This window comes from Elaeis guineensis, unplaced genomic scaffold (genome assembly GCF_000442705.2).
Source record: "Elaeis guineensis isolate ETL-2024a unplaced genomic scaffold, EG11 Super_Scaffold_1000045, whole genome shotgun sequence".
Taxonomy (NCBI): domain Eukaryota; kingdom Viridiplantae; phylum Streptophyta; class Magnoliopsida; order Arecales; family Arecaceae; genus Elaeis; species Elaeis guineensis.
Genome location: NW_027332425.1, coordinates 2,398,850 through 2,411,560, shown reverse-complemented (window position 1 = coordinate 2,411,560; position 12,711 = coordinate 2,398,850). Strand labels below are relative to the sequence as shown.

Here is a 12,711-nt window from a genome sequence, read left to right as displayed (position 1 = left end):
TTATCCTTTCCATTGAGCATACATAGGATGTGCCAGTCTTTCAGAAAATATTGATTCCCGACTCAATGTACTAATCACTGAGAATATTTTAGATCAGAAATTTAAGATTTTAAGTATCACTAGCATGATCTCATCAAAGTTCTAAAATTATTATCCTAATCTATGGGGTTCATCATAATCTTAATAATTATAAGGTATAGCACATGATGAAACAAAATACTTTTTATTTATTCATAAAATGTCATATACATGAGTCATCATAATATAAATTATGATTGGCTTATAGGATATTATTCTTTCAGTTATGACTTGATCTCCTCTTTTTTTTTTTCCTTTATTATCTCTCTCCTTAGTTCCTCCTAGTCTCTCCCTCGCCATGGCCCTATTGACCCTAATCCTAATCGAAACTCTTTGCAACCCAATGCCATCCCCACCTCCATGGACCAAACCCTAAAACCTAGCTCTCTTAACCTAAAATCATAGCCATCCATGGATGAAACCCTAACCCTAACCCTAACCCTGGTGATAACCCTAACCTTCCCCACCATCCTACCGATCCAAGCCCTAACCCTAACTCTCCTCCACTCGACCTCCATCCTCGAAACCCTAACCCCAACCCTAATATTAATCCTAAACCTCCATGCACCAAATCTTAATCTTGACCCAAATCTAAACCCTAGCATCAACACTCACCCTTCCAACCACCATCCCGATCCCCCTAATCTAAATCCTTAGCTTCCATGGTTCTTCCCAATCAGAAACCCTAGCCGAAGCCCTAACACTAACTATAACCCTAACCCTACACCTCCGTCATCCATCTCCGTCTTCTAAACCCTAATCTGAGCCATAACTCAAACCCAACCACTGATGCCAACCCCAACCCTAATCTGAATCCTAGGGCTAACCCAAATGCTGATCCCTAGGGCTAACCCAAACCCTAGCGATCATGGATTGAGCTAGATCAAACCCTAATCCTAACCCAAAGCATCGGTGCCAACTCTCACCCTCTCCACTAGCACCCCAAACCTCCTAATTCAAACCCTCACCATCCATGGTCCTTCCCAGTTGGAAACCCAGCCATCAAGCTAATCCAAACCAAAAAAGAACCCAAAAGCTCCTAACCTAAAACCCATCAATATCCGACAATCCGATCCACAGACCTGAATCCATTAAGCCAATTAACAAAACTCGGACCATTCTATTTAAACCCAAAACCCCAAAACCCAGAACCGATGTTTGATCATAATCCAACCACTTTGATCGAGACCCAACCCAGAACCCAAAATTAAGAATAAGGGACCAAGAGTTACTAAAGTTCAGCAACAACCATCTTGATCCCTCATCTCTTTTTTTTCCTTTCCTTCACACCGTCATGGAGAGCTACTAAAAAACACAGTCCACAATGATTTTCGAGAATGGAATGCTGATACATGTAGCAACCTTCCCAAATGGCAATTAACAGTGGCCACATATCCATGTTGATATCTCTCATATGGTGCAGCATGGGAGGAGGAAGGCTACCAAATGATGCAGCAAACCTCCATAGCTCTGATGGCAAAACATAGAGAAATCTCATCTCGAGTTGGACCAGAATCCTCTTTTTCTCAAATGATGACTAGGGGGAATAGATGGCTACAGCACACCTACAACAACCACCCCATACAGTCTAATGAGTTGAAAATAAAAGAAAAAATGTAGGCAAACAAAACTTTAGGTACAACAAAAGAACTCACCAAAAGTCCTTGTCTTTCATATGCCTGTTGCCCACTACCTAGATAGGGATGTTCATAATCCCCTCTCCCTTACCGGCTGTCCACCATCGAATTATATCTCCTGCTCTGATTGAATAGTCCCCTCCATGGATTGCAATAAAGCCATCCAGCAGACCTGACCCCTATCTAATCCATTATCCAACAGTTCCAAAACATCGTTCCTCCTAACCATCAGTCAAGAGGAACCATCCGTAGATCTCTCTATTCAAAGCGGTTCCATCCTACAATGAATGTCTAGATCCTGTCTCACCTTATCTTAAATGAAGGTCTCTACCAGCATGTGGATTCAGATCACATTCTTTTTTTCTCTTTTTTCTTTAATGGTAAATATAAGCTTGCTGCATATTTTTTTTATCATTTCTTTTCTTTTTTTACCATTTCTTAATTGCAACGGAGGTTCAACTGCAAAGTGGGCTACGTGTGCCATTCAATGCTTGACATATGGCATGTCACATTGATGACATATGGCAATATGGATATGTGATACTTATTGCTTTGGGAGAGTAATGACTTCTCCTTTAATATATGTGTATAAATTATTAGCTAAGACATTGTGTAAGTACCCTCCTTGCTTTCTATTTTTTTCAAAAATAATGAAAGTAGCTTTTTCTAGATTATAAAATAAAGTAATAATACCCAACAAATTTTTTGTCTTGATTTCTATAATTTTGTTTGTAAAAATAGAAAGCAAGAAATAAAGCAATGCCCAACAAATCATTAATATCCTAGTTTTGATTTAAGTAAAAGTTTAGCTTGAAGAATTCTCCGTTAGGGATTGGCTAGCTTATATATCCTATTTTGCTTTTTCTCATCCTGGAGACAAGATATCATGAATTTATAAATATGTGCCACCCTAGAAGCATCACGACAAAGTGATCAATTTAATAGCTTTCAAATATCCCGAACCTCCTAAACTGATCAAATATCCCTTCTGCTGTACATTTTCTTTATTTTTCAGTTTTATTTTACTTAATATTCCTTGGGTTCTTATCGTATATAATTAGAAAAATTGTTATAAAAATGGCGTACATACAAGAACGAGCTACTCTAGGGCCGCTGGAAGCAAAAAAACAGACCTCCATGCCCAATTCTCTTAGGCTCTCCTTGTCATGCTATGAACAGCATATGATGTGGATAGGGGTGTGCCAAAAACCTAGCCAAGCTACAAATCTGATTCAAAATGGTCTTTTCATTTCAGTTTACCTGGTGTCAGTTTGAGAAGAGCTTGAACCAAAAAAAAATTTGCTTCAGTTTCTGTTTGAGTTTTCAAATTACCGGTTCAAACCATCCTAACCCAACCTAACCTATATATAATTAAGACTTAACCTAGCCCATATAGCATGGTCCTTCGAACATCAACCCAATTTCGATACTGAATTTTATGTTTAAACTTAACCCAGCTCATGTAGCCCAACCTAGCAAACATCAACCTAATAAACCGAACCAACTGAATTTCACTTTCGAGCATTTTTTTGGTAAATGGTCAGCTCAATTTCAATTTTAAAAAACTAATTTAGATCCATTGAGTTTCAAATTTATTCCAAACCAACCCAATCTGACCCATTCATACTTCTATATAGGAGACTACGGAAATCTCAGCCCAATGCAAATTCGCTGAAGCATTAGTATGGCTGATGATAATTCACAAGGCTGCTGAAAGTTTTCTCAGTTACCATTGCAAATTATTTGCAATGGTTATTTATATACTTTCTTTTAATCCACAGGAAGCATTTATCCTATAGATCGATAATCAAGGGTGCATTTGGTTAGCCACTAAAAAAATATTTATTTTACTTTTTAATCTTTAAAAAATAAAAATTAAAAAATAATGTTTGATAACATCATAAAAAGTAAAAAATCAAAATCAAAATAATCAAAATAATTACTTTATATATAAAAAAAAAATTTATTTTTCAAAATTTACTTTATTTTTTTTTTTTGCTTCCCTACATCTAAAATGCCAAATCAAAAAATAAAGAACCCGAATTCCTCTCTCGTCGAACTCTTCACCTCCCCACCTCCTTCTCCGAATCTCTCTCTCGTCGAGCTCTTTACATGCCGTCCCCAAATATTACTTTTTGCTTTATAGCAACATAATTACCAAACATTTTTTTTATTTTTTTATTTTTACTTAATAACAAAAATCAAAAAAATAAAAAATATTTTTTAAAAATCAAAAATCAAAAAGTGTAACCAAATGCACTCTCAAGTTTCTACAGGAAGAAGGCGCCATCAAATTACCTGTGGAACTGCCATTCAGAAGGGAATTGATGCCCAGGTCCAAAAATCCCATCTGGCCAAGCGGTGAATGCAATATAAAATGTGCGGAAAGTCAACTTTTTGCACTCTCCTTGGGGGTACACTGCTATCAGTTGCATAACATACAAGCAATTACACTACATATTATAGCCCACATCCAGCAAAAAATTTCATCCAAAGAGTAAGAATCACCTGAGTATAGATGCATAATAGATATATATCGCCAGGCTGTTGCTGGAATCTAAAGCACCAGTTTTTTGCACCTCAAGGTGTATATTTAGGAAGAAACAATCAAAAAACAAAAACCTAATCTTCAAGTTCTATGATCTTCACCACCGATGCATCTCCCACTTTCTGGCACACTACTACACGATCATGTGACTTTGTTATGCCAGATGCCTTGCCATGATCAAGAGCAACCTTAAGAACAGACTCATTGTTGGCACTAGTGGACTCAGCCTGCAGAAGCATTCCAGGAACATGTCAGGAAAGAGCCAAGGGTAAGAAAGTCACGGAGACCATGGACCAAGAATACTCCCAGCCAATTTGGTCTTCAACAGAACCATAGAGTGCAATATCTAAAAGATAATTCAAGTAAGTTGAACAAAATTTGCAAACAAGTGCCCACCATTGAACGTACAAAATGGAAAGAAAATTGAAGTAATGGTTCCTGGAATACATAGTCCTGAGATTTCATCAGTTTTATCCTAGCGAGTCTGTGGCACCTACAATACATTAGGATCCTTGCATCTTTTTTTAGGGGATATCATCATTGGAGGTCCTTGTAACTTATTATAAAAAAATCTAAAATGATAAATTTAAGTCTTAGAGTGACATCTTCTACTTCTGTACTCTAGTTTCTGGCAGAGGATGCTAGATGTGAAGAACAAACCTAGAAGTAGCATTTTCCAGTCAATTGATAATGATCACATAAACTTCTAGTTTGATATCTGGCTTCATGAGAGTCCTATTGCAGAAGTTTCTAGACATAAATCCTCAGGCTTTGGTTATAGACTTCCCATTGCTGGATGGAACATTGAATTTTTCATATGTTTCCATGGCAGATTGACCCTTGGTAAGATGGAGCTAATATCTCAGAAAGGCTTTGTCTAAATGATGAAAATGGTTATTACTGTTTGGATTTCTAATGGTTCTCTTTTAATTCTGCTTATTTGTGGAAGAGCTGAAGACTATTAACAGGTATCTTGAGTTATGGACTACAAGTAAAAAATTCCTCCCAAAGTATCTCTTCATGGGAAATTGCTATCTAGGAGACTTACTCTGGATCAAAACTGAATAAAAAGGTTTTAACATGGCTTGTAGATGTGATTCTTGCGAATAGTGACCAGAAAAGATGTTCGATCATCTATAAACCCAAATAGAAATTTCTTCTAACGTCTACACTTTCAATCAGGTATTAATTGGTGAATCACCTAGTTGGGTGTAAAACCCCCCCCCAGCCGAAGTTTGTGTCAGGAGTAACCCTCGGGGATTCTACCAACTACAGGAAGGCTTCGTTCGAACTCCTACGGGAGCCGGACTTCGCCTCTGACTCCAACTACAGGAAGGCTTCGTCCTGACTCCTACGGGAGCCGGACTCCGTCCCCGACTTCAGCGGCAGGAAGACTTCGTCCGGACTCCTACGGGAACCGGACTTCGCCTCCGACTCCAACTACAGGAAGGCTTCGTCCGGACTCCTACGGGAGCCGGACTTCGCCTCCGACTCCAACTACAGGAAGGCTTCGTCCGGACTCCTACGGGAGCCGGACTCCGTCCCCGACTTCAGCGGCAGGAAGACTTCGTCCGGACTCCTACGGAAGCCGGACTTCGCCTCCGACTCCAACTACAGGAAGGCTTCGTCCGGACTCCTACGGAGCCGGACTTCGCCTCTGACTCCAGCTACAGGAAGGCTTCGTCCGGACTCCTACGGGAGCCTGACTCCGTCCCCGACTTCAGCGACAGGAAGACTTCGTCCGGACTCCTACGGGAGCCGGACTTCGCCTCCGACTCCAACTACAGGAAGGCTTCGTCCGGACTCCTACGGGAGCCGGACTCCGTCCCCGACTTCAGCGGCAGGAAGACTTCGTCCGGACTCCTACGGGAGCCGGACTTCGCCTCCGACTCCAGCGGCAGGAAGGCTTCGTCCGGACTCCTACGGGAGCCGGACTTCGCCTCCGACTCCAACTACAGGAAGGCTTCGTCCGGACTCCTAAGGGAGCCGGACTCCGTCCCGACTTCAGCGGCAGGAAGACTTCGTCCGGACTCCTACAGGAGTCGGACTTCGCCTCCGACTCCAACTACAGGAAGGCTTCGTCCGGACTCCTACGGGAGCCGGACTTCGCCTCCTACTCCAGCTACAAGAAGGCTTCGTCCGGACTCCTACGGGAGCCGGACTCCCTCCCCGACTCCAGCGGCAGGAAGACTTCGTCCGACTCCTACGGGAGCCGGACTTCACCTCCGACTCCAACTACAGGAAGGCTTCGTCCGGACTCCTATGGGAGCCGGACTTCGCCTCCGACTCCAGCTACAGGAAGGCTTGTCCGGACTCCTATGGGAGCCGGACTTCGCCTCCGACTCCAACTACAGGAAGGCTTCGTCCGGACTCCTACGGGAGCCGGACTTCGCCTCCGACTCCAACTACAGGAATGCTTCGTCGGGACTCCTACGGGAGCTGGACTCCGTCTCCGACTCCAACTACAGGAAGGCTTCGTCCGGACTCCTACGGGAGCCGGACTCCGTCCCCGACTTCAGCGGCAGGAAGACTTCGTCCGGACTCCTACGGGAGTCGGACTTCGCCTCCGACTCCAACTACAGGAAGGCTTCGTCCGGACTCCTACGGGAGCCGGACTCCTCCGACTTCAGCGGCAGGAAGACTTCGTCCGGACTCCTACGGGAGCCGGACTTCGCCTCCGACTCCAACTACAGGAAGGCTTCGTCCGAACTCCTACGGGAGCCGGACTTCGCCTCCGACTCCAACTACAGGAAGGCTTCGTCCGGACTCCTACGGGAGCCGGACTCCGTCTCCGACTTCAGCGGCAGGAAGACTTCGTCCGAGCTCCTACGGGAGCCAGACTTCGCCTCCGACTCCAGCTATAGGTAGGCTTTTTCCGGGCTCCCACGGGAGCCGGACTTCCACCCTGAACTCCTGCTAAAGGTCTCGGTCGAGATTCCTCGACAAATGATCCCCATCCGGCTTCTGCGGAAATCAAACTCCAACCGAACTTCGGCCGACAAGTCTGGACCCCCTGGCAGGCCGCAGTAACGGCCACAACTCTGCTCCACTCCCCGCGGCGGATCCTACGCGGCTCCATCACTCCCTGCCAGGCCGCAGTAACGGCCACGATTCTGCTCCACTTCCTGCAACGGATCCTGTGCAGTTCCACCACTCCCTGGCGAGTCGCGACAACGGACGCCGCTCCACTCCCCGCAACTGATTCCACGTGGCGAGCCATGGTGACAGCCACGACTCCACCCCATTACTCTTCATGATAAATTCCGCCTGGCTCCGTACGGCCCACGACGAGGCGATCATAAACAGTCGCTATCAATCCTTTGCTCCCCCCGTCTATAAAAGGGGGACCCCAGATACGTTATTCTCTAAGCTCTATTTTCTATCCCAAAACTCTGCTAAAATTTCGTTCGAGCACTCCATTCTTGTTGAGGCAGAGAACTGACTTGAGCGTCGAAGGGTCTTACCGGAGCAACCCCACCTCCGGTTTAGACTTCTTTTGCAGGTCCCGACGGCGACCGCGACTCCCTCGACTCCAGCTTCTCCGACGCAGGCGGATTTTTGCACCAACAGGATTGGCGCTAGAGGAAGGGTTGTGTCTTCGCAGTACCCTTGTTTTTAAAGGAGCGCTCAACGGGACCGCCTCCGATCATCTTTTCCGGTGTCTTCTCCTCCTTCCCCCACTAGATCCTCGCCCGATGCCTTCTCGCGAGGCATCCACACGGTGACCCACGGCCTCCGCGGCCAGATCTCAGGCTCCGGCCTCACCTCCAGTTTTTCATACCCCACATCCTCCGACAACGGCCGTCGGCATGGAGCGGTCGGACAATCGGCCTCCGACGGATTTTGCCAACACCATCTCGGAAGAATCCCGACGGGGAGCGACCGGCGTATTGGCCGGACTTCCTAAGCGGCAAAAGATCGAGGAATCCATAACTTTCACCGAAGAAGATGCTCAGGGAGTTCAGTTTCCTCATAACGACGCGGTTGTAGTTTCCTTGAATATAGCTAATTACGACGTCCGCCGCATTCTTGTTGACAATGAAAGTTCGGCCGATATTTTGTTCTACGACGTCTTCTCAAGAATGTCCATCCTTGACGGCCATTTGAGGCCGATTAGCTCCCCTCTAGTAGGGTTTACCGGCGACGCTGTCCCGGTGGAGGAAGTGATAACTTTGACTGTAGCTGCGGGTCGATATCCAAGACAATCCAGGGCTCTGGTGAATTTCTTGGTGGTGAAGGCGCCGTCGGCCTACAATGCGATCCTCGGCGACCTGGCCTCAATGCTCTCCGAGCCGTCGTGTCAACCTACCATTTGAAGTTGAAATTCCCTACCAACCAGGAGATCGGAGAGGTCAAAGGAGACCAAGCCCTGGCCAGACACTGCTACAACATAGCCTTGCAAAGAAGCGACCAATCCGACCCCTGTCCAGTTGATGGGCTGGATGCCCGCGACGACCTCATTGAGGAGAGGGGCAGCCCAATCGAAGATCTGGTTTCGATCCCTTTGAACGACGGGAATGCGGGCATGTGGTGAAGATCGACTCCAACCTAGGGGAAGAGATTCGGACGCATCTCATCGATTTTCTGCGAAAGAATGCGGACGTTTTCGCTTGGGTTCCAGCAGACATGCCGGGGATTGACACGGAGGTCATGGAGCACCGCCTGGCCGTCGATCCCAAGCATCGACCGACGAAAGAGAAAATCCGAGGTCATGCACCAGAGAGGCAGAAAGCGATAGCCGAGGAAGTGGACAAACTCCTGAAAGCCGGATTCATTAGGGAAGTCAATTTTCCTGACTGGATTTCTAACGTTGTTCTAGTCAAAAAGGCAAACGGCAAGTGGAGGATGTGCATAGACTTCAAAAAGCTGAATAAAGCCTGCCCAAAGGACAGCTACCCTCTGCCCAGAATTGATCAACTGGTGGACGCGACCTCGGGCCATGAGCTCCTCACCTTTATGGATGCATTCTCCGCTATAATCAAATCAGGATGGCGCCGGAAGACGAAGAAAAGACTGTTTCATTACTAACCGTGGCCTTTACTGTTACAGGGTCATGCCTTTCGGCCTCAAAAATGCAGGCGCAACCTACCAACGGCTGGTGAACAAAATCTTCAAGGAACAGATCGGCCGCAATATGGAGGTCTACGTGGACGACATGCTCGTGAAAAGCAAATCTTCCATGAACCACGTCGCCGACCTCGAGGAGGCCTTTGGCGCCCTCCGAAAATATAAGATGAAGCTGAACCCGACCAAATGTGCTTTCGAAGTGACCTCGGGGAAGTTCCTGGACTTTATGGTATCGGGACGCGGAATCGAAGCCAACCCAGAGAAAATTCGCGCCATCCAGGAGATGGCCGCCCCGAAGTCGATAAAAGAGGTTCAGCGCCTTACAGGGAGGGTAGCAGCCCTGAATCGCTTCGTCGCAAGGTCGGCCGAACGGTGCTTACCCTTCTTCCAAACCCTCAAGCGGCCGAAGAACTTCTGTTGGACCCCTGAGTGCCAACAGACGTTCGAAGAACTAAGGAGCTACCTCGGCTCACCTCCGCTGTTGGCGAAGCCAGAGCCTGAAGAGGAACTGTTTTTATACCTGGCGGTCTCTCCCATGGCTCTCGCGGCAGTCCTTGTCAAGGAAGAAGCAAAAGTCCAGCGGCCGATCTACTACGTCAGTCGCGCGTTGAGAGACCCGAGACCAGGTATACTAAATTAGAAAAACTGACTTACGCCCTGTTGATTGCAGCCCGGAGGCTCCGACCCTACTTTCAAGGGCACACCGTAACGCTGCTCACCGACCAACCGATCAAGCGATTCTACACCGGCGGATGCCTCCGGTAGGATGGCAAAATGGGCGATCGAGCTCACAGAATTCGACATCAACTATCGACTCAGGCCACAGTGAAGGCCCAGATATTGCAGATTTCATAGTGGAGTGTACTATCCCAGAGGAGGCCGAACCTGAACAAGGTGAAATTGACGGCCTGGAGTCCCGACCGAACTCCCCCAAAGAAGAAGCAGATCCCGCTGGTTGCTTTTGGGCCCTCTACGTGGACGGGTCTTCCAACATGTCAGGCGCGGCGCGGGCCTGATCTTGATCAGTCCAGAGGGAATCATCGCGGAGTACGCTCTGCGCTTCGAGTTCCCCGCAACAAACAATAGAGCAGAATATGAAGCTCTGATCGCAGGACTGAAGATCGCCAAAGACTGGGAGTAGATCGGCTCCAGGTCCACAGCGACTCCCAACTAGTAGTGGGACAAGTCAACGGAAACTACGAAGCACGGGAGGACAGCATGGCTAAATATCTTGAAAAGGTAAAGGAGCTCGTCCCCGCCTTCAGTAGCTTCAACATCAGGCAGATTCCGAGGATGGAAAATACCAGGGCCGACCTTCTTTCCAAGCTGGCAACGCTGGCTCCGGCCGAATTACCCAAGGGTGTTCTCTTTGAAGTTCTCAAGTGCCCGAGTATGGAAGAATCGTGGCCCGTGATGGAAATTGACCACGAGCCCAGCTGGATCGACCCACTGATAACATATCTCAGAGACGGGGTTCTCCCTCAGGATGCAAAAGAAGCTCGGAAGCTCAGAAATCAAGCCTCCCGATACATCCTTTATGAGGGCAAGTTGTACAAGAGATCATACTCTTTGCCCCTTTTAAAATGTCTCCGGCCTTCGGAAGCTGACTACGCCTTGTGGGAGGTGCATGAAGGAATCTGCGGAAGCCATCTGGGGCTAAATCTTTATCCCACAAGTTGCTCCGCCAAGGATACTACTGGCCGATGATGCATCATGACTCGATTGAATACGTCAGAAAGTGTGACCGATGTCAGAGATATGCCAACATCCAGAGACAGCCCGCCACCGAGCTTACACCCTTGAGTGCCCCATGGCCTTTTGCGCAATGGGGGATGGACATCCTTGGACCCTTTCCCGTGGCATCGGGGCAGAGGAAGTTCTTCCTGGTAGCGATTGACTACTTCACCAAGTGGGTCGAAGCCGAACCACTAGCGAAAATCACAGAAGCTAAAGTGCAAGATTTCGTCTGGAAGTCAATCGTTTGCAGGTTCGGTCTGCCAAGAACCCTAATCACTGATAACAGGCGGCAGTTCGCGGGAGCAAGATTCGCCGAATTCTGTGAAGATCTAAAAATCTCCCACAACTTCACATCAGTAGCCCATCCTCAAACGAACGGCGAAGCTGAAGTGACCAACAGAACCCTACTGCAAGGGATCAAGACAAGGCTCGAAAAGGTGAAGGAAACTTGGGCAGACGAACTTTATCATGTGCTGTGGGCATATCGAACTACCCAAAGACTGCCCATGGGGGAGACCCCCTTTGCTTTAGCCTTCGGAACGGAGGCTGTATCCCAATTGAGCTTAAACTCCCGTCGGCGCGAGTCGTGGCATTCAACGAACATCACAATTCTTAAGGTCTTAAAGCCAACCTCGACTTACTGAAAGAAAAGCGGGAGGTAGCTCAAGTTCGGATGGCAGCCTACAGACAGAAAGTCGCCCGCTATTACAATTCCGGATTAAGAATAAAGTCTTTAGAGCAGGAGATCTAGTGCTTCGACGAGCCGCTGTCTCGCAACCTCAGGATCGAGGGAAGCTCGCCCCAAACTGGGAAGGCCCGTATGAAGTCAAAGAAGTAGTCCGGCCCGGAACTTATTACCTCAAGGAGCTCGGAGGAGCAGACCTCCCGCGACCATGGAGCTCGAAAAACCTACGAATGTATTACCGATAACTTTATTTTAAATAAAAGTTGCATATCTACATGTCTCCTCCCTTGGCACAAGCCTATATCGACAAGACAGTCAAAACAAACCGTGTCGGAAGCGGGAGGAGAACTTCATCTCGACAAAGTCGAAGGCCCGATTCTCTTTAGACCGGATGGGGGGAGAGGCCAAGCAACGCCCATATGTGCCCCCACAGTCCTGTTAGGGACAGGAGGAGAACCTCGCCCTAACTTGAGCAAAGTCGAAGGCCCGGTTCTCTTTAGACCGGATGGAGGGAGAAGCCAAGCAACGCCCATATGTGCCCCCACAGCCCTGTTAGGGACAGGAGGAGAACCTCGCCCTAACTTGAGCAAAGTCGAAGGCCCGGTTCTTTTTAGACCGGATGGAGGGAGAGGCCCTGCAACGCCCATATGTGCCCCCACAGTCCTGTTAGGGACAGGAGGAGAACCTTGCCCTAACTTGAGCAAAGTCGAAGGCCCGGTTCTCTTTAGACCGGATGGGGGGAGAGGCCCTGCAACGCCCATATGTGCCCCCACAGCCATGTTAGGAACAAGAGGAGAACCTCGTCCTAACATGAGTAAAGTCGAAGGCCCGGTTACACCTAGACCAGATGGGGGGAAAGGCCCAGCAGCGCCCATATGTGCCCCTACAGCCGCGTTAGGGACAGGAGGAGAACCTCATCCTAACCAGAGCTGAAACCTGTTACGACATGAATAGGGGAA

General features: G+C 47.7%; 1 protein-coding gene across 2 annotated transcripts in view; it reads right to left on the bottom strand.

Moving 5' to 3' along the window:
- Positions 1 to 4,140: 4,140 nt before the first annotated feature.
- The window catches only part of LOC105034683 (pyruvate kinase 1, cytosolic), a 158,045-nt gene continuing 149,474 nt past the window's right edge, over positions 4,141 to 12,711 (bottom strand). For both annotated transcript variants that reach the window (XM_029261699.2, XM_010909921.4), the window contains one exon: positions 4,141 to 4,490. In XM_029261699.2, coding sequence (XP_029117532.1) covers positions 4,338 to 4,490 — 153 coding nt within the window. In that variant the 3' untranslated portion in view covers positions 4,141 to 4,337. The remainder of the gene's footprint in view (positions 4,491 to 12,711) is intronic.